The 21,791-nt window shown below is 38.1% G+C and overlaps 4 protein-coding genes across 7 annotated transcripts; 2 read left to right on the forward strand and 2 right to left on the reverse strand.

The window, feature by feature from the left end:
• Positions 1-2,885: 2,885 nt before the first annotated feature.
• LOC103425709 (DNA-directed RNA polymerase V subunit 7-like) lies at positions 2,886-5,928 on the reverse strand. Of its 2 annotated transcripts, none has more exons than XM_008363797.4 (2): positions 5,721-5,928; positions 2,886-3,623 (listed from the first exon to the last, which is right to left on the reverse strand). In XM_008363797.4, the coding sequence occupies exon 2, from the start codon at positions 3,605-3,607 to the stop codon at positions 3,077-3,079; it is 531 nt and encodes a 176-aa protein (XP_008362019.1). In that variant the 5' UTR covers positions 3,608-3,623; positions 5,721-5,928; the 3' UTR covers positions 2,886-3,076. The 2 variants fall into 2 exon arrangements, with proteins under 2 accessions (XP_008362019.1, XP_008362018.1); XM_008363796.4 differs by having other exon boundaries at positions 2,886-3,725; positions 5,721-5,907.
• A 1,032-nt stretch (positions 5,929-6,960) lies between these two features.
• LOC103416864 (DNA-directed RNA polymerase V subunit 7-like) lies at positions 6,961-8,736 on the reverse strand. Of its 2 annotated transcripts, none has more exons than XR_011577396.1 (2): positions 8,374-8,736; positions 6,961-7,635 (listed from the first exon to the last, which is right to left on the reverse strand). XR_011577396.1 is itself a non-coding variant. In XM_008355078.4 (2 exons), the coding sequence occupies exons 1-2, from the start codon at positions 8,599-8,601 to the stop codon at positions 7,041-7,043; spliced, it is 819 nt and encodes a 272-aa protein (XP_008353300.4). In that variant the 5' UTR covers positions 8,602-8,696; the 3' UTR covers positions 6,961-7,040. The 2 variants fall into 2 exon arrangements, 1 of the variants encoding a protein (XP_008353300.4); XM_008355078.4 differs by having other exon boundaries at positions 6,961-7,631; positions 8,374-8,696.
• Positions 8,737-13,443: 4,707 nt separating this feature from the next.
• LOC103425712 (CRM-domain containing factor CFM3A, chloroplastic/mitochondrial-like) lies at positions 13,444-19,022 on the forward strand. 2 transcript variants are annotated; one of them, XR_003769934.2, is made up of 9 exons: positions 13,444-14,454; positions 14,886-15,378; positions 15,449-15,579; positions 16,666-17,016; positions 17,157-17,313; positions 17,393-17,685; positions 17,933-17,992; positions 18,101-18,343; positions 18,457-19,022. XR_003769934.2 is itself a non-coding variant. In XM_029095698.2 (9 exons), the coding sequence occupies exons 1-9, from the start codon at positions 13,630-13,632 to the stop codon at positions 18,646-18,648; spliced, it is 2,595 nt and encodes an 864-aa protein (XP_028951531.2). In that variant the 5' UTR covers positions 13,444-13,629; the 3' UTR covers positions 18,649-19,022. The 2 variants fall into 2 exon arrangements, 1 of the variants encoding a protein (XP_028951531.2); XM_029095698.2 differs by having other exon boundaries at positions 18,101-18,193.
• A 637-nt stretch (positions 19,023-19,659) lies between these two features.
• LOC103425733 (embryogenesis-associated protein EMB8-like) lies at positions 19,660-21,511 on the forward strand. The gene is made up of 2 exons (XM_008363821.4): positions 19,660-20,496; positions 20,705-21,511. The coding sequence occupies exons 1-2, from the start codon at positions 19,791-19,793 to the stop codon at positions 21,430-21,432; spliced, it is 1,434 nt and encodes a 477-aa protein (XP_008362043.1). The 5' UTR covers positions 19,660-19,790; the 3' UTR covers positions 21,433-21,511.
• Positions 21,512-21,791: the final 280 nt, after the last annotated feature.

The raw sequence follows: 21,791 nt of genomic DNA on the forward strand, positions 1-21,791 counted from the left end.
GAAGGAGAAGAAAAGTATGAGTTTGGGGGCATGAAAGAGGAATCACTGCACTCCGATTGCGACAGAATGACATTCTTTTTTATGCAACCGCTCTAACTTGATATCTTCTTTACATAGCTGTTTTTCTTATCTTTTCACTATTTTTGTATAACAAATGATTTTAAATTTCGAGGATGAAATTTTTTTAGGTGGGTAGATTATGACAATCCGTCCTTCATTTTATGTTTTTTTTAGTAATTTTAAAAGCATGAATTGACAAAAATACCCTAGAGGTAAGGACTTTGACTTCCATTGACCATCGTCTAGAGAAACTTATGACTTATTCTTTTAGCGTATTTGAGTAGTACTCATTCGTACGAACGCATAGGCGAAAGCCGCTTGCGAGTTTGAATTATAACGGTATAGTTACGGACGTTCGAAATTAGTTATTTAAAGTTTAGTTATAAATTAATTAAAACTCCCACCATGTGGGAATGGTAACCAATCAGAAAAAGAGAAGAATGGAAAGGAAGGTGGTATAGGGGAGGAAGTCCCCATCTGATGGGAGGTGGACGAACCAGAGAATGAGGAGGTGAGTGGACCAATGGGAGAAAGAGAAGGGAAGAAAGGAGAGAGGAGTGAAAGGCATGGGATCATAAACCCTTCCCTTTCAACTCGTGCACAACCTAGTTTCGACCTGGTTCCAAATCCGGCGAATTCCGCCATTTTTCTCATTGATCACCACCATCCATCACCTACCAATCACTCAGGTGGCCTCCCATCCACCATCTCAGCCCAAAAACAGAGAGTTTTGGTTCCAATTTCATGAAGGCCGACACACGACTTCGTGGGTATTAGGCGGCGATCCACCCATTTCTGAAACATTTACCTTCAATCACCATCACAAAACCACTTCTCTGAAGGTCAGGAACAAAGCCCAAACAGTTTTAGGGGCGGTGGTGTTGCAGATTTATCGAATTGAAGAACACCCAATTCTAGGGTTCCGACAAGTTCATGGCGATTTGAGGCTTTTCTCGATCAAATTGGACTTGGCCACAGGCGATGATGGTTCGTGATGCCTCGATATTCGTGCTAGGGAATTGTAGTGCGGACTTTAGATTTTAATAGTTAAGCTTTCTTATCGACGAGGATTCGTGGCAAATCTTGGTATTAGAGATTACCTTCGATGGTATGATTCTCAATCCACTCTACTGTACTTTACTTATGCTCTGACGTCATGTGTGAAGTGGATTCATTCCCGCTCACAACGCACTCTTGTATTTAGACACTTTTAGGTTTAAATTCATTCACATTTTCCACATCACTAAACTTTATGGCTTTGTCACCTTCCAGGTGTCGGCCAACACAACTAGATTCAGAGTCCTAGTGGACAATTCGGGTCGGGATGTGTCACATATTGACAAGGTTAGTAAATAAGAAAAAAAAAACACCTCACGATTTATACAAAAACACTTTAAAAGTTAAGATAGAATGAAACCAAAACTCATCATCTATCTACTTATACGTCCGGAGTTTTTTGGTTTCCTTCTCTCGATACAAAATAAATTAGTTTTTCCATGTTTTTAAATTATTGAGTTTGAAGTGTTTTTCTATGTATAATTTTATCTAAGTCTTACGTGTGAAAACAAATAATTTTCTTATATGAAGTAAAGGCCATTTTTTGGCGTCGTCCCAAGCCTCAAAAATCTCAGGACCGGCCATATTCTAAGCTATAATCTAAAGAGGAGTGCTGGAAATGGTTGAACCTCGAATGCAATAGGAAAAAATACGTCATCCACGAAGGTAATCCACCATTTGCATCAAGTATTTGTATATTACTAGTATAAAACTTTGATTCCTCTCTCATACCTTATCAAAACGATGGAGAAGAAACATAAGTATTTTTATATGGAGGGACATCGTTGAGGATGTTGGTTTTGTAGCTACTGAAACTATTTTACAGCATACCTACTGAAAATTTGAACATTTTCGGTACATACTTGCTGAAACTTAAAAAAATAAAATAAATAAAAGTAGATATATGCTGAACTATGTCTAACCTACCGGAAAATCTATTTTTCTCTAATATTGGCTCAATTCCTCTTCAATGTACCAGAATAGTTGAGATCATATATGATTTTGGAGTTATACGCAAAGTCATATTTGACTTTGGGTATAACTCCAGCGTCAAAAGTGGGATCCCAGCCTTTGAAAATACAAAAGTTATATTTGAAGCCAAATTTGATTCAATTCCTTTTTAATCCACAAGAGTTAAAAGCAAAAAAGTTAAATTTGACTTGGTATGGTTGAGCAGTCAATCTAGAACATCAACGTTGGTTGCCCAATCCTTTGCATTAGGAAGCTCTCAAATTCGCACTACGACCAATCCTTTGCATTAAGAGTGATGGTGTTCCGCTGCAGGTGGAAGCTCTTGCGACCAGTGAGGGGGCAGCTTTGGCGGTGGAAAGGGGATTCCAAAACTTTACCATAGAGGGTGATTCCTTCTGAATCACATCAGTTTTACGGGAGCAGTCTACCAATATGTCCTTGGTGTGACACATTGTGGAAAACACCAAGGTTTTTCCGACTCAGGTAGCTGGAGCTATTTCTGCCCACACACGCCGCCAAACGAATGGTATTTGCTCGTCATCTCGCCCTGCAGGCTCTCCATGGTGATGGTGCTTGTTCCTTGTTTGAGGAACCCCTGACATTGTTGTTGATTTGTTGCTAGAAGAGAGTACGAGTTAAGTGAGCCGTTTCAAAGCTCCCTGTGCTGTTTTGTGTTGATACTCTTCTCTTGAATGAAAACAGCCAATAGACGTCACAGATAGGTTGCAATCGCCATTGGCTCGAATGGAAACACTCGGTCGCAACAAATTCAGTTCATCAAGGTTTCAAGGAAACAATTTAGAGAGTAGGCAAAAAGCTAAATTGATGATTTGTAAAGTGCATACAGAAAAACAAAAGGACATTAACACAGCAAAGACAGACTAATAAGGTCAGCAACAGCAGCCAGCAGCGCTAAAAGTTGTACATTTCTGAATCATGATTAGAAAGGAACAACACTTTGTCCAATTTGCTTACAAAGGAAACCAATCTAAGAAACCGGTCCTAGATAATCTGCATGCAAGCCAACCAAAGCCTGAAATTCCCTTTGTGCCTCAAGCCACTTAGTCCCAATGACAATGAAGCGTACGGTGGTGCCTTTCTCAATTTTTGACATCTTCCTGTTCATGAATACAGGATTCTCCCCAGGCACATAATCATAATCCGGCATCTTCATCTTCGAGAGATACATGTTTTCAACTGGGCCGCAACTCAGGAAAACTCCATGCTTCAGAACTTTGTGAACTACGCCCTCTGCGATCTCTCCTCTGAAAAGCTTGAAGGTAACAGCGCTAAAAACAACTGGAAACAGAACATCCCCAGTCTGCTGCCTCACTTTGCCCTCTCCTACACTCTCCAGAGTTGTGAGAGCGAGATAGTAGCCCAGATCTTTGGTTGCCTTTCTTGATGCAAAGTCCTCCAGCAGGCGGACAACAATCGACTTTTGGAGCATCAACCCCTTCATATCCAAGCTCTCAGCAGGGATTACGACATTCCAGGGCAACTGTACTTTCAGAAACATGGCTGCTAATTCCAACCTGTCATAAACCAAACAAAGAAACAGCAACCAAATTCTACATGAGCTCCGATCCCTAAATTCTTCTCACACTCTGTCCTTGTCGTGTATGTTAATCATTAGCCTGCAGTCAATATTCTATAAATGTAAAAAATCATGAGCTGAAAGAAGATTGTTCACGAAAGGCATAGTAACTGCAAGTAACAACCTGCTAGAAGGTGATTGCCATGAGGACAAATAATTAAGCAGGAGACCAGTTTCTAAACCAATCCATATTACCAAAATATCTCTGGATGATTCATTATTATTTAAAACCTAGAACGAAGTTTCCAAATCAGTTTTCTAGCTTTAATTAAGAGAAGGCTCAAGTACATATACATGCATGAGTGTCGAAATCACAACTGCAAAAACCTAGAAAGCTTTGGAAAACATGTAAAGAGCAACCAAACAATAAACCAAGTGAATCCTGCTCTCCTGCCAGAGCAGAGTGACAACTAAATCACAACTGTTCCAAGATCGCTCAGATGGCTACAAAGGATTATAGAAATAACAAACTAGATACTGACAATGTCAGTTTTTTAGATAATCTTTCCCCAAATTTTCTCTCCTGCTCCCAAAACTCACACTGGGCCCTTCATGCATGCTCTCCCTTCGCCGTCTTCATTGAAACTACTTTTCTCACATTTCATTCTCACTATTGTCTTCCCAAACCTTTTCCCTTTTCTGAAGAAGCGGGATACTCAGATTTGAGGAAAATAAATACTTTGTGAGCAACACCAGCTCAACTATAGGCCCTACTTTGTTCGTGACAGGAGTGAATCTACCTACTAGAACTCTTTCCCGTGGTTTTACATATGCCTCAAAGACTCAATGTTCAGCTGACTCTATCACTTGACTTCTCTCTATAAAATCATAGGATTCAATCCCCCTTACCATATGCCTATCATCATATGACCACTGCAACTGAATTATTAATTATTATACATACCACAAAAAAGAATCTCTCTCTATAAAGTAAATAGACAGAAAACAGGTAAAGTTGCAGAAGCTGATAGAGAATGCTCTCCCGGTTCCTCAACCCTCATCTCACTCCCCTTTTTAATTCATCATTCATTACTATCAGCAAAGACGTACCAAGAAAAGAAAACCCGAAATACGACATATTGTCAATCCTTATCTCATGTCATGAATGGCATATATATTTTAGATTTTAAGATCAGAGCAGAGGTATTAGAAAACAATCGAGCGTACAGACCTACAGAGCTCTGCATGAGGGTAAACACTGCCTCAAGAATTGGCCGCACAACCTACCTCATTCAGAGTTTTGGGCAATAGAAATCTCCGATCCGGGCCAATCCTTGCCCCTTTTGTCCACAAAAATATATAATATGCTAACTTGTTAAGTATAATTATTAAGTTTTTCACCTTTCATTCTATTTTATATTGTTTAAAGTGTATTAACTTATCAAGTTTGTTAATGTAAACTAGTTCTACATTACGTATATATAGCAGTTTCCTTTATAAGGAAATATCTTTAAGAAAAGGGTGGAGGGGAGGGCACAGGAACACCCACATTCCCGAAGGTGAGAATGAGAGCAAAAAATGGAGATTATAAATCAAAGCAAGGACGGGAAGGGTCGGAAAATTTACTTCTTACCCACCCGGCCATCACTGGCTGCAGTTTAGTTGTGGAAAACTAAGGTACATTCCTGCTGCTAAGTGAGCGGAACTCCTGCACTGATACAAAGACATACCTATCACTATTAAATCAGGCCTAAACCCTAAACCCTAACCCCCATTTTCCCATTCCCTGAAATGATCTTCTATCTCAATCTCTAACGCAAAGAGGTCCTGAAACCACAAATTGGCTGTTCAATCTATTCGAATGTTCTCCAAACCTCTCCATTTCAGTACCAGACCCACAAAATCCCATCGCTCAAGGACTCACTGTGAAGCCAAATTTCACAAAACTACAAACCCAAATCCAATTTCTCAATATATGTGAAACCCAATTACTCTAATAATTCAAGCACAAAAATGCATATACATTGATATATAAATATACATACACACACATATATGGACACAGATTAGGGTTTGCAAAAGCTAAAGCACATACCTTTTCCTCCAGCTGAGCAGACTGCGTGACTGGCGAGTGGCTTGGGAGAAGGGGACTCTTCACACTTTCCTTGGTTTTTGTTTGTTTTGGCATGCGTGATGTGTCACGCCAATTCAACCCGTTATTGTTATCAACCGAGGATTGTGATTATCTTAATCACAAATTAAGAGTCATGTTAGTTGTAATTGAGGGTTTTACTTGTTATTAGGGAAATTTGTTAGAAATGCCAGCTGGCTCTAGTCACACTAGTGTATAAGAGCACTTGCTCTTTGGTTGTAATCAGATCAAAATTTACACAAAAGAAATATAAACAAAAATATTGGAGCTCTGCTCCTTCTACCTTCCTCCTTCCCTCGTCCTCTCTATCCTTTGTGTTACTTGCAGGTTGATTAAGGGCCTAAAGAATTGGATCATAACAGTTAACGTGGAAAACCGCTCAAAATGGTGTGAATTTGGGAAGAAAATTTGGAAATCTTAGGTATGGAGAAAACTCGTAAATGTTATTCAGTTATGATTTTGAATATGGTTATAAAGGTTTTTGAACCGTCTTTTTCTCCTAATCCGTCTCGATAATATCTATTATATAAAATAATATGATAGAGTCGTTACGTGATAACATTTTTTTACGCAACTTTTGTCAAACGTTTTTGTGGAGCCTACTCCGTAATATATTTTAACGATTTGAAATATCCATCTTAAAGCTTTTGTATTTGTTTAATTTTTTCACGATGACGATGTATAAATGATGTTATAAAATATAGACGGTTTTGATCGTTGAATTATAATATGGATATGAAATTTCCGTTCCCAAATTGAAAGGTTGTCGTCCCTAGTCACACCTTAAAAGGAGAAATGTTTCAAATGCTGGGTATTCAAGTGGGCACTTCACGTGTTATAATATAAGTGAAGGACATGAAAAAATATATTATTTTCTTCACTTATATTGTGACATGTAGAGTACCGCTTGATACCTAGCACTTAAAAAGTCTCCCTGCCTTAAACTACAATTGCCTTAAACTATAATATATTATTTTCTTCCATATTTTTTTTGGAAAATATTTCATTTCTTATATAATTTACAGAGATGGAAGTTTAAATTTGAGTGCAGAAGTGCAAAAAAATTCAAATGCATTTTAACATCCCAGAGTTTTATGCAAAACTTCAAATGAAAACGTCGCTAAAAGAGCTGTGATTACCAATCCAGAAAGAACATGTAGTAAATGATTTTGGTAATCTCATGTCCACAACAAAGAAAATTCAGATTTATTTCCCACAAGTTAATTTACAAAGAGGAAAGAAACCTTCATCTGATTTGAGGAATTACAAATCCAGTCCATCAGGACCCGGTAATGTAAGGGGACCAAGCGAATCGCCCTCTAAACTGGCAAGCATCACAAACTCCTTCCTTATATCGTCCCTAATCTCTATCCATCTGACTCCAAGCACCTTGAAGCGAATTACAACATCGTTATCTATCTTTGCAAGGTCGTCGTTCAAGTAGACTGGATTTTCGCCAGCAACATAGCGGAAGTTTGGCATTTTCCGAGCGGAGAGAAAAACATATTTAACAGGTCCACATCTCAAGAAAACCCCAAGCCTGTATATGTGATGAACGACTCCTTCCAAGATCTCTCCCTTGCAAGGTAGGAACATGCGACAATTGAATACTACAGGGAAGAAGACGTCTCCAGAGTTGTCCACAACTTCTCCCTTTCCTATCCTCTTTAGGCCAGTGACTGCAAGAAAGTATCCGAGGTCCTTGTCTGCCTTCTCCCTTAACAAATCCTCCAAAAGCCGTGTGACAACGGACCTTGTAGAAACAAGTCTGTCTCGGTCTAGATTTTCAGCAAGGACAGGCACTTCCCTGAGCAATTCCACTTGATAAAACATGCTCAAATCTACTTGGAAAATCTACCTAAAGAAACAAGGTTATAAGCAGAGGTTTGACATATCAATCAACCAGCTTCTTAGGAAACGTATAAAAAGAAAACAAGGGCCCGAGAGAAAAATGAGAAGCAAGAACGAATAGCAGGCTCGGAAAACATCTCTAAACATAGAAGCGTTGGACGATGGGGAGCTAATCTATCAGGCATTGATTAGTGGAATGATGTAAAGAACCAATACAAAAATGTGCAGCGCCGTTCCAAACAACTATGCTATTAACATACTTGAAACCATACGCAATGAGAAATTAGAATTTCAAATCACTCGAACAAGAGGCAGAGAGAGACAGAGAGAAATAAGTAACATGCATTCAAGAAATCATATCATTCGTTCACAAAGGATCAAACAAGTCATACGTATAATTTCTCTTATTAATTCACCATTTAGCGTAATGGGCTAGAGCAGTGTGCTCCCTCTACACACCTAAGTTCACATAGCAGGACTCAACAGAGGCCATTTTGCCGATCAAATAAATTAATCAAGTATTTTGTCTAACAAACAATACATCAACCAAATACAGCAAATTAAATCTTTATCTATGAAATAAAGAAATTTTACTCAAAACCCAGATACAAAAAACCTCCCAAAAAAACCTGAAGCATCCGAATTGAAGATTGCAGAATCAAAATTCAAAGGCCATGGGACAAAAGACAAATCTGATTAAACTGAAATTTGGAAGAGATAACAAAGAGGGCTTCAGAGAACGGACCTGGTAACGATTCGGAGGAAAAGAAAACCCCAATTGAGAAAACTTTCTGGGTTCTGGAAGAGATCTGCTGGTGGGAATAAGTCGATGGGAAGGACAAACTGGAAGGCTTCCACGCAATTTGAACGAGTGAGGGAGGCAACGGCAGCGGACAGTTTTCTCTTTTTTCGGGGGTTTTCCGGTTCTTTTTACTCTTTTCCGCCTCACGTTGATCCTTTCGATTCCGCCCATTCTGGTTATGGATTAGTAAACGAATCATTATTAGTGCATTTCAAAAATTTGGCTAACTTGGGATGAAAAAATGTTTGAGTACACTATAGTGGAGCAATCTAAGGAATTTATAATCAACTCTTTATATAATGAGCCACTTAGGAATGCTATGGTAAATTGGCTAATGTAGCGCTTATAGTAGTCAAAATACATTTAACATTTAATTTATTCACGTAAAACTTATTAAAGTTTGGATATAACCAGTTAACAATTTATTCACTTTAAACTTACACACAACTGAGATAAAATCAATTGATAATTTATCATTTACAGTTTATTCACATGAAAGTTACCACTTACAATCAAGATAAGACCAATATGATAGTTTAGCCCTTGTAATGTCCTCGTACTTTTTCACACATCATGCGATATTCAAGAAAAATAATCCATCATCGCTTATTCGTTGCAAGTAAATTGTTATGTCCCATTACATATTTTGTAAAACTATTTCTTATTAGTGACACATCATTTAGTTTGCAAAGTTAATTTAAAATTTTGATCTCTCTAACACTTATAATAACAAAGAAGTATGTGCTACTTAAAAAAAAAAAAGGTAATGCTAGGCAGCTAAATTTGTAAACAAAATTTTAGAAACTAAAGGACAAAGAAGTTAATAAGCAGCTTATTACGTAAGCGTTGATAAACGTGCTCATTTTTATTAGTGACGCATCATTTAGTTTGTAAAATTTCTTTCTAAATTTAGTCTCACTAGTATTACGCAAAAAAATAATAGGAAAATAGGAGGGCATAAAAATTTTCGCTTGGCTTTTTACTCATGAAAAACTTCATAGTAGGATGAGATTGAGTAAATTCATTCAAAATATTAACAAATTGTGCCCTATGTGTGGCAATGAGGATGAGACGCAAAATCACCTTTTTCTTAATTGCGAGCATGCTAAAGAAATATTGAAGCTTTTTTTGGTAAGTCTTTGGAAGAATAATTGGACTCAATTTAATAATGTGTTAGATTTGATGGAAATAATTGATAATGCTGAATGCAATGATTTGAGTGATCTTAGTGAAGCTCTTTTTAATTGTTGGCAAATGTGGAATGATAGAAATAATAAAGTTTTTAGAAGTATGAATCCTAGTCCTGCTATGTAGCATCCCACATCAATCAACGGAGAGAGAGGTGATGTGCTTTATATCTACATGCCCACCTCCATATAGCACGAGGACTTTTGGAAACTCACTAACTTCGGGTTCCATCGGAACTCAGAAGTTAAGCGAGTTTGGACGAGAGCATTCCCAGGATGGGTGACCCACTAGGAAGTTCTCGTGTGAGTTCCCAGAAACAAAACCATGAGGACGTGGCCGGAGCCCAAAGCGGGCAATATCGTGCTATGGCGGAGCTAGTTTGGGATGTGACATGCTAGAGGTATCTCTATTGCCATAAGTGTAATCATTTTTTAAGGTTAATTGTAAGAAGATCTCTAGGGGTGATCCTTGGCACCAACACCCCATTTGCTGGCATCCTTCATCGCATGGTTATGTGAAATTAAACTTTGATGAGTTTGTTAGTTCGAATCGTTCTGCAACTGCTGTTGTTCTCAGAAATGAGGAGGGGCAACCTGTTGGTACCAGGGCATTCAACTTTGATGCAGTCATCATTTTAGTTGCGGAGACTGTTGCTTTAAAGGAATGGCTTTTGCTTGCCAAGCATAAAGGTGTGAAGATGCTAATGGTGGAAGGGGATTCTAGGCTAGTCATCTAGGTGGTGCAAGATGTTTGGATGCCGCATCTTAAACCTATCATAGAGGATATAAAATGGTTGGCTTCTAGGTTTCAGCATATCAATTGAAAGCATATTTATAGGGAGGCTAGTTTCATGGTGGACGCATTAGCTCATTTGGGCCTCAGTGTACAATCCTCATTTTTAGGATTATTGTCTTCCATTTTTGGTTATGGAGGCCTTTAATTTTGATTATATATAGAAACGGTTGTATTAGAGGTTTTAAGCTTTAATAAATTTCTTCATCATAAAAAAATAGAGGTATTCATCAATTCCCCCCCTAAACTTGTGAACATTGGCCAATTTCCCCCCTCAACTTTAATTTTGGCCAATTTCCCCCCTCAACTCTCATAATTAGTCAATTTCCCCCCTTAACTTTAATTTGGCCAATTTCCTGAAGGGAAATCTATGAGATTTATGTGGGATTTCTAATGACTAGCTTGCATATACAATTCAAATTTTATATACGAAAGCAACGGAAGCATGTTAACAAATAAAATCAAAGCTTTAGTCATGCAAATCCCCTTCAAGGTTCATAGGTTTATATATAATGCATCAAAACATTTAAGTAAAGAACAAAGTGTAGGAATAGATCTATACCTCTTGATCTAGATTTTAGACCAATGATGGACCACCTCCAAGCCCTTTGTTCCTTGAACTCCTTGAGCCTAGCCTCCCTCCTTGCCTCCTCTACTTTGTTAGTATGAGTGCTCCTTTGGTTCTCCTTTAGTCTCCAAAGTAGAAGACCTCTAAAGATCCACACCCACTAGTGTAGTGAGATGGATGGAGGAATGACCAAAAATGTGAAAAGATGATAAGCTAAAATCACCCTTAAGGTGGCCGGCCTTTGGTGTTGAAGAGAGAGTAATTTTTTTTTCTCTTTAGTTGTTTTGAACACACAAAAACCCTTAAGAAAATTATCTCTATAAAGTTCCTTATATAGACAAAAAGAAACCTAGTCAACAACTTGACTTTCACTCTCTCCCTTTCCCTTTAAGTGGCCGGCCTTTAGTGTTTGGTTTGGGCTTTGGGCTTTTAATATTTCAAGTCATCCTATGCTTGAATAAAAGCCCAATGGGTCTAGGCCCAATGGGTCTAGGCCCAATGGGCCCAATTAAACCCGAACGTTTCTTTAAGCCCAAAACGATCTTATATCGCTTTTATGATTTCATTAGACTTTCTAATTAATCCAATTAATTATTTCCATCATCCATTAGTGGTTTCACTACAAGAGTGTATTGGTGTACAATCATTTTAGGTTCTAATTAGCAAGGCAATGAGGTGATTGGCACCAATCCAATTGATTATATTTAATCCAATCACTTAGTGAATTAAAACTTCCTTTTAATTCACCTTCTTCTTTGACTACTACATTTAATCATCTAGAAGAACTCACAAGCCATGAGTGACATCTAACCATATATCATGGCTACCCAAGCTAATGTAGAATTTGTTCGGAGAACCTATTCAGTTGGAATTACAATGTAATTCGATCCTTCTCTAAAACAATAATCTCAATCACATCATTAGGGTATGGATATATTATGTCAAACCCCTAATGTGATTATTCCTTCTTATATGATTCAATTGAGTTGTATAGGAACGCTTTCCTTTATTACGCTCGATACTTCGGCCGAAGATTCCATAATCATATCTTAGAGTATTCTTCCTCTCTTAACGAAGATTAGAGATTCCTTGTTGCGCATTCACTTGCCTTCATGACTAAGTGGCTTAACCCCAACTATGCCGTGGACACCCGCGAATGGGGTGACTTTGACGTAATCAAAGATCAAGTACTTAACTACAAGACAACGACGATGCCTCAAGTCAAAGGACTACTTACATTATTCCAACCATAAGAGTTACTTGCTTGACATGTGAGTAGATCTCCATGCAAGTACTCTCGTTCGATTGTGTTCAGTGAACTCATTCCCTTAATGAGCACCTACATACTTGTCTTAGTGTCACTACACGAATGAGATGAGACTTTTCATCCTTCCAATTGAAGCGGACATAGTATGTACCGGTCTATGCATTGTCAGTGTCCCTCCGACAATCCTATAACCAGGAACCTTTTGGACATGATGATTATGTGAAGAAGGTCTCTGTAGTCTAACATCATTAGATTACTTCTTCAATCGATCCATTGTTCATGGATTCACTATTTAGGACATATATCGTTCATTGAGATAGTCCTAATTAGTATCTTTGCCATTTGATGTATAAGAGTCATCTATACATCCATTCATTTGTCCTGAAAGGTTTCTTCCAAAGATTGACTTTCAGGGCATATTTCCAACATTTCCCCCCTCAACTCTCATAATTAGTCAATTTGCCGCTTCTGTTAAATTTTTTTAATTTTCCATCTCTTTTTTTTTTTCTTTCAATCTTTCTAATAACTTCCAACAAAGTACTAAAATTAACATAAACTCACCTACATAATATAAGGTAAAATGTACAAAAACATAATACAATTAGTATGTGATATGGGTTGATTATAAGAAAAAGTTATGAATCGGGTTTAAAGCATGTAGAAGAAGAAATAATAATCCTAAACTCATGGATTAGACCTATTTCAATAAAATGAGTTATTCTTAATAAGGAGTCGAAAATTATGAATTGACTAGACATTTTTGCACTAAAGCTCGATTCTCCGCAATTTACTTGAACTTAGCTTTCACTTTTATAAAGAAAACTGTATTCACATACAAAAATGTACACATCAATCATTTTCGTTATCAATTTTGTATAGTAAAAAATCAAATAAAATTACTCCATACTGATTTATTATGACTAATAATACTATCTATGATAAATTGTAAAATTCTAAATTTTAATCTATTTGTAATAGGATAAAGACATAGGAAAATGATTAACATACATCTTATTTAGTTTCTTACACACACTTGTTTTATTATGATCAAATTAAAAAATTAACAGTATGGTGCAAATTGATAAATTATGAGAGTTGATGGGAGAAATTGGCCAAAATTAAAGTTGAGGGGGAAATTGACCAATAGTCACAAGTTCGGAGAAGAAATTGATGAATACCTCTAAAAAAAAGAGGAAATATAAAAACATAAGTGCAGCCGCTTAGATATTTGCTCTCCGCCATGGATAATAACAAGCTAGCAACATAGCCACAGAGTACACGAGGAAGAAGAAGTTAACAGTGTTTGTTCTCCCATCAGTTGAACCCCGTAAAACCTCACCAAACCTCTGATAAAATTGATGCCCCTCCGTCTCTTCAATCCGCGATGACTCTCATGCCCAGTCGTCAACTTTACCCTACGAGCTTGTTCGACTCGTTCCAGAGCTCCTTGTCGAAATTCAATAGCGCCCATATCCAGTTCTTCAGGTATGGCTCTTCAATTCCTTTCAAGAACCACACTTTCTATGCCACCCACTGCATTATCAGCTCTCCTTTAAACCCTGACCCAAACCCAATGAGGAATTTGTGTAGTAGTAGTTGGATTAATAAATGGAATGAATCCCACAAGCATAATCGACCAAAACCGCCTCGGGCCGTGTTGGATTATCAGAGTAGTGAAGGTGGGAATGGTTCAGGAAATGGTGGTGGTAGTACAATGGAGAAGATAGTGGAGAAATTGAAGAAGTTTGGGTACGTTGATGATAGTAATGACAGTAAAGGGGAAGTAAGGGGGAGAGTGATTGAGAAGGGTTCAGTGGAGGATATATTTTATGTTGAGGAAGGAATGCTGCCAAATTCGAGGGGTAGGTTCTCGGCTGATTCGCCATTGGGGGTAGAGAATGTGTTTGGAAGTGATGGGAAGGTAAGGTTTCCATGGGAAAAGCCTGCAGAGGAAGAGAAGCAGGAGGAGGGTTCGGTGAGGAGGAAGAGTAGGACTTCAGTAGCGGAATTGACACTTCCAGAGTCTGAGTTGAGGAGGCTGAGGAATTTGACATTTCAGAAGAAGCACAAAACTAGGATTGGAGGTGCTGGTGTTACCCAAGCCGTAGTGGACATGATCCACGAGAGATGGAAGACTTCGGAGATTGTGAGATTGAAAGTTGAAGGTCCACCAGCTCTTAACATGAAGAGAATGCATGAGATATTGGAGGTTTGTTTCTTATGACTTTCGTTACAAGTTTGTGTGTTAGTTTTGTTTCTCATCTTTTTATTAAACTCATCCACTCAGCGTTGATTATTCATTTGATATCAAGTGAAAGGATATATAAGGATAAAACACAAAAAAAATATATACATCAAAACAGAAAATTGAGCTAGAGTTGGAAGCTCAAGGAGTTTTCTTCGCTTTTGATCTACAAACTGAACATGAATGCATAAAGTTTTACCTGCACCTCAAAGGTTTCCTTTGGTCTTTCCATTCAGTATTTATCTTTTGCAATGAAATTTGTCATTAAGAACATAAAATGGAAAGCAAAACAAAAAGAGAAAGTTTTTAAAAGTTTTTAGAATAGCATGTTTAAGGACGACATGGTTGTTCGCATCTAATATATTGATTTTGTTTTGTTTTCTTGTTATTATCAGCGGAAAACTGGTGGTTTGGTGGTCTGGAGGTCGGGCACATCTCTTTCTTTATACAGAGGTGTGAGCTATGAGGTTCCTTCAGTGCAACTAAACAAGCGGATATACAAGAAAAATGACAGCTCTTCGGCATCTTTACCAACTGTTGCTGATAAAACTGTGGGAGACTTTGTTGAGATTGCTTCTTATAGTAATGTAAATACACCCCAAGAAAAGCTGGAGAGTACTTTCTTGGAGAAGAAAGACACAGAACAATTGCCAGAAGTGAAGTATGAAGATGAAGTAGACGAACTTTTAGATAATTTAGGCCCCAGATTCAAAGATTGGCCCGGATGTGATCCATTACCTGTAGATGCAGATATGCTTCCAGGGATAGTTCCTGGTTACGAACCACCCTTCAGAGTACTTCCATATGGTGTGCGATCTTCCCTTGGTTTACAAGAGGCAACATCTTTGAGAAGGCTGGCGAGGGTTCTTCCACCACATTTTGCTTTAGGTATGCAATTTCATGTGTTGCACATAAGTGACAAGATGCTGATTTGATAATGTTTAAACTTTGTCCATAGGTCGAAGCAGACAGCTCCAGGGTCTAGCAGTGGCCATGGCTAAATTATGGGAACGAAGTTTGATTGCAAAGATTGCACTGAAACGTGGTGTCCAGCTGACTACTAGCGAGCGAATGGCTGAAGACATCAAGGTAATAGAACTTGGTCAATTTATGTCTCATTAGGTGGTATTATTTGTCAAGCAGCACCTTGCCACACACTTTTGTTGCAGTCAACCAACTCAAAATTGGTATGCTGAGTTAAGTCTGGGTGAATACTATTCTTACAATTTTAGTTATTAAGTCTAGCAATCAGCATCTATCATGTGAAAAGTTAGTAGACAAATGGGAACTAGAATACAATGCTCTTGACATCATGCATTGATAGTGTTGGCCAACTTGCCACTTACAAAAAGAGAAACAAGATTATAAAGAGAGAAACAAGATTGGCCAGGTTCGAGTTTTTTCTAGAGACTATTTGTTAGAAATATGAAAGTGGGTTGAATCGCTGACAGAGGTTTTACATCAGAAAGGGACTGGTTCACTAACTATGTTTGGATGAGGGAATTTAAAGTTCCATGGTCTGCATTACAAAAGTTAGATAGAGGGACTTGAAAATGACTCAATGCAATACATTGAGAGAAGGTGTCATTTTGAAAGCTCCTTGTTTAGTGTCTTTGTAGTGCATTTGTATTATTTTAGTTGCAGCTTGGTTGTGCTTAAGTAGTTAATTGGTGATGTCCATGTAGTGCTGTTTTAACAATGAAGCCTAAATTTGTTTTGCCGAAGTTCTCATTAAGTGAAATGCAATTTTTTCATCTTCATCCTTTCAAGGATATTATTCTTACTGCTATGAAGTCAATGTTCTTCTCATTTTCTATTTTGTAGGAATTAACCAGATAAATTCCTAAACATGAAGTTACAATTCTATGTGCTGTTTTCTTATGAAACGCTTTATAGATGCACCAAAGAAAGTAGTTTTCTTTGTCTTCCTAAATCCTTTGTTTCGTTGTTCATCATTTTATCTAGATTGTAAGTCTAGATGATTTGGAATCTGAATGACATATCTGTAGAAAGGTTTGTTATTGTACAATAAAAATTATAGATCAAAGCAGTTTACGACTTATAACATGCATGGCTTGGTAACATGGAATATTAAAGGCCAATATACTTCATTATTTTACATCTGAGTTCATATTTCATATTTACATACAATCAAATCTTATTTATTTTCTGCAGAGATTGACTGGGGGTGTGCTGCTATCTCGAAACAAAGACTTCTTGGTCTTCTATAGGGGGAAGAATTTTTTGTCTCCAGAGGTCACTGAAGCGTTACTGGAAAGGGAGAGATTGGCGAAATCCCTTCAAGATGAAGAGGAGCAGGCAAGGTTAAGAGCTTCAGCCATGGTCATACCAAATGTTGAACAAGCTCAACACTTTGGTACCGCGGGTACACTTGGGGAGACCTTGGATGCAGATGCTAAGTGGGGAAAGAGGATGGATAATCATCATAAGAAAAAAGTGATGCAAGAAGCAGACATATTAAGGCACTCCAATTTGGGCAGAAAGCTTGAACGAAAGCTTGCCTTTGTAAGTTCCTGGAAACTTTGGATTGCAAATATAAGAAACATCTTGTAGTTTCAGTCTAAGTCTGAATACTTACTTTGACATCATACCCTTCCAATACTAGAATTTCCCTTCATTTGAACATTTGAAATTTTGCCTGTCAGGCTGAAAGAAAGTTAATGAAAGCTGAACAAGCCTTATCTAAGGTAGAGGAGTGTTTGAAACCATCTATGCAGCAAGCTGACCCAGACAGCATTACTGATGAAGAGAGGTTTATGTTTCGTAAGCTTGGTTTACGGATGAAAGCTTTCTTACTTCTTGGTATAACAATTCTCCCTTTACCTTTTTATCTTGACTGCGATTTTATTATAGTCTACTTATGGAAAATTGATTTCTTCAGGTAGACGTGGAGTGTTTGATGGTACAGTGGAGAACATGCATTTACACTGGAAATACCGGGAATTGGTCAAGATAATGGTGAATGCTAAAAGTTTTGAGCAGGTAAAAAAAATTGCATTAGCACTTGAAGCTGAGAGCGGAGGTGTCTTGGTTTCAGTGGATAAAGTTTCCAAAAAGTTTGCCATAATTGTGTACCGGGGAAAGGACTATCACCGACCTTCTACATTGAGGCCAAAGAATCTCTTGACAAAAAGGAAAGCATTGGCACGCTCTATTGAGATTCAACGGCAGGAGGTACCACTCTAAATTTAATTGCTAATTGTTCAACCATCCTAGTTTTATCAGATAGTTAACAACACATGCATTTAAGAATTCACTCCAGCAAGTGTAGCTTTATAAAGGTTGCCAGTAAGTACTTAATGCTTGGTTTGTGCGGTTCGATCTGTTTAACCCCGTTCATCTTTTCCATTAAAACACACTAAACTTATTTAATTTTGTGAACAATAATGTTCCTAACTTAATTTTTTTCTCTGTGGAACAGGCTCTTCTAAAACATATTTCAGTGGTGCAGAGTAAAGTGGACACACTTAGATCCGAAATAGTATGCCCCTAACACTTTCACTTATTGCTATTACTCACTTGGCATGCAAAATATAAAAATATCATTTTCTTCCTTTCGTTCTAAGTGGCTCATGTACTGCATTGATAGGAACAAATGGATGCTGTGAAAGAGCATGGAGATGAAGTATTGTACGACAAATTAGATTCTTCATATCCGACTGATGATGATGATGATTCCGAGGCTAGTATTTGCTTAATCTTCTATGTTTACTCTCTTTGTGGTTAAACTGTAGTTAAACCAACTGTTCTGACATGGGAACTTCAACGAAAAGCTCCTGGTACTGTTCACTTTAACGAAAAACCACATATTTACACTAAAATGTCAATCCTGGTACTATTCACTTTACCCCTTATTTTGTCCTTATCGTTAGAACTCAAGGTTTTCAAGCCTTTTTCATTAGTTTTCTTTTCTGACATCTTAATCCTTTTGTTATCCTTTTGAAGGAAGAAGATGTTTATCTTGAAACATATAGCGCAGAAAATGATGGTGAAGATGAAGGCAATTACTCAACTCACGATCCTCACCTGGAATCCATTTTTCCTTTTAATATCCAGAATGAGGATTCTCAAACGGAGTTGGAAGTTCCTCGACAACATTTGTATGCTGTGCCAGAGGGTTCACTAGACAATGATTAGCAAGATGAAGAAGATAACTCCCTACAATGATGGAATCAACTGAACATAAACCAATGGTACAGCAGCGTTCAGAAATTGTCACAATGGTTGCTCGTCACATTGTACAGATAATTTGGGCAGGCTGACATCTACGTAACTCTACGTTAGTTTTATGGTACAAGTTTCTGTCACGATCTCCCATGTCTATTAATTCTTGAACTAGAAATAACACATACAGCAGGATAAGTCGTCTTAAATTGTGGGAGGAGTTAGATATAGCTGGTTTTTAGGGCATATTGATGTTTTCAGGTCCCAAACTTGTATAACAGTTTTGCTAGAGAAGCCTTCTATGTAAATGAATATGATTCTTAAATCACAGTGGATATTTCATCACCTATTCTAGTCTACAACTTTACTGATTTCAATATTTGATGGTGATATATGTACTTGGTGTCATATAGATTGGGAAAAATCCATTTTAAATGCTGTGTGTTTTTTTTTTTTGGGTCAAAGGATAGATTTTGTTAGATTAGATGTTAGATTAACTGCCGACGGGTTTGAACCATCGTCGTCAAGCAAGGGCTCTTGCATTTTCAAAGCTATGTTGATAACTACCTTATTTTTCTATTTTTTTAGATATGGGTCGTTAAACAAGGTTTGCTATTTTCCGATAGAAGCAATATTGGGGGAAGGGGGGGAAGGGGAGTCGAACTTTGGAACTTGACTGTATAGACGGATGCTCCTAATTAACTGAGCTATAAGCGTTTGTAAGTGTCAATGAGATTATGCATGTATTTAGTCAAGAAACTTTTGAGTTGCTGCATGTAGGAAATATTCAAACATGGTGTTCATCTATTATTCAAATTCTAGAACTAATCAACTCAACACATTAATTAATAGTCTTCGTTCATTTCACTTGATTACTAGAAATCCCCGACTATTACGAGTCTAATCCATTGATTTGTTTCAACAAAAATTAATTAAATTCATTGGAAACTGACCAGATAAATCCCAATGCACTTTAGTTTTCGATCATGTTTTTAATGCTCCCAATTAGTACGAGAGCGTTTACAATATCTCACCAGTACACACGCAGGAAAGCACTGCCTACAGAGAGAGCCATTCACTTCAGTTTTCCACTCTGAAGAGACAACGCCATCGTCATGGACTGCTTTCGGAGCTTTCATGACTCTTCCGCCAACCCCTACGAACTTCTTTTCACCGCCGCGACCCTCATTCCCGTCTGGCACTACTTGTTAGGGTTCCTCATCATCTCCTATGTGTTCCTCTACAACTACTTGGACTTCCATTTCTGGCAAGACTTTTTCACTGGATTCAGAGGCTCTTATGTGGACTTGACATACAACTCCAATTCCCACATCTACCACGGCATGGTTTCCAAGTGCCGGGTACTCCATGCCCGGTACTTGGCCACGCCCTGGCTCGCCAGCCCTCATCTGCAGAATCTTTTCCTCAATTTTTTTGGCAACACTCCTGACGTCACATACCAAAGAGAATCTTTTCGCCTGTCGGATGGCGGTACTATTGCGTTGGATTGGGCGGCGGCAGCGAGATCTCATATATTTGGTGGTGGTCTTGTGCCTAAAGATGACAGCACAACCCCCATTGTAGTTGTACTTCCCGGACTAACAAGTGATTCGGATTCCGCTTATGTAAGGCATCTTGCCTTTAACACAGCTAAAATGGGATGGAATGTAGTAATCAGCAACCACAGAGGACTTGGTGGAGTTCCACTTACTTCAGACTTCATCTACAATTGCGGATGGACTGATGATATTCGCGAAGTCAGTAATCACCTCCACCATAAGCATCCCAAGGCTCCATTGTTTCTTATCGGAACAAGCATAGGTGAGTGAATTTCTAGTATTTTCTTGTCAGGAAATGTTCTTCTTGCCAGACTGATTAAGCTGTTAATTTTCGACTACAATTTAATTAAACTATTTCATCAATTTACGGTCGAGATTCTTTGGTAAGTTAACACTACTCTTCCTAGTAGTACATTTCAATCAAATTTCCAATTTAATTTCCGTTGGCATCGATACTTTCGTATGTCTAGGTGCCAACATTTTGGTGAAGTATCTTGGGGAAGACGGAAACAATGTCCCGGTTGCTGGCGCTGCAGCCATCTGTAATCCGTGGGACTTTCTCATTGGTGACAGATTCATTCAGCGTACCTTGCTGCAGAAGTTATATGACAAAGCTCTAACAAAAGGCCTTCAATGGTATGCACAATTTCACCAGCATGCCTACTCCCGGCTTGCAAATTGGGACGGCAAGATGCATTGCATTCGACACTACCATGCTACCTGTGACGTGGAGAAGGTTGAGACTGTCGACACATTTTACAGGCGCACAAGCAGTTCCATCTACGTGTGCAACGTGGCGGTTCCCCTTCTTTGTATCAGCGCGTTGGACGATCCAATCTGCACCAGAGAGTCCATTCCTTGGGATGAATGTAGGAACAATGTGAATGTTGTTTTGGCCACCACAAAGCACGGCGGTCACTTGGCGTTTTTCGAAGGCTTCACTTGTTCCGGGATCTGGTGGGTGAGTGCTGTGGATGAGTTTTTCAAGGTTCTGAACTGTAGCAAGTATATGCATGTAAAGAAGAATAAGAAGATTAAGAGTACTACTTCTGGGGCAGAATTGTCATTGGACTCTAGTATTCCTAGGGTTGCAGAAGATGGAATCGGAGTGGTGTTTCAATTGGTGAAGGTAGCTGCATTTGTTAAGGGAGTTGCATTCGCCAAAGTTGTTGCCCAAAACTTAGGAATGGGGGCTTAAGTTTATAAAACTATGAATAAATAAGATATTGTTGATATCACTCCAATATTGGATGTGTATCAACAAATTGTCAAGCCAATTGTGTTTAAGATGTTATTTGCAGTCCTTTAGAGCAGGTAAGAAAAGGATTCTCATATTTTACAAGATTTTTGGACTACTTGTGTGGCTCGCCGTCTATTTCCAAGTTTCGCATCATAGGTTATTCTTGCAAATATCAATTTAATTTAAAATAATTTATCAATTTGATTCCTGTGACGACATTTTAATGTTTGTTAAAATACTATGCCAAGGCTAAAATGATTGGGGTATTATACGATGAAATTAAAAAACTAGATGTTCTAATTGCTAAAATGTTATTT

This window comes from Malus domestica, chromosome 16 (assembly GCF_042453785.1).
Source record: "Malus domestica chromosome 16, GDT2T_hap1".
In the NCBI taxonomy this organism is placed as follows: domain Eukaryota; kingdom Viridiplantae; phylum Streptophyta; class Magnoliopsida; order Rosales; family Rosaceae; genus Malus; species Malus domestica.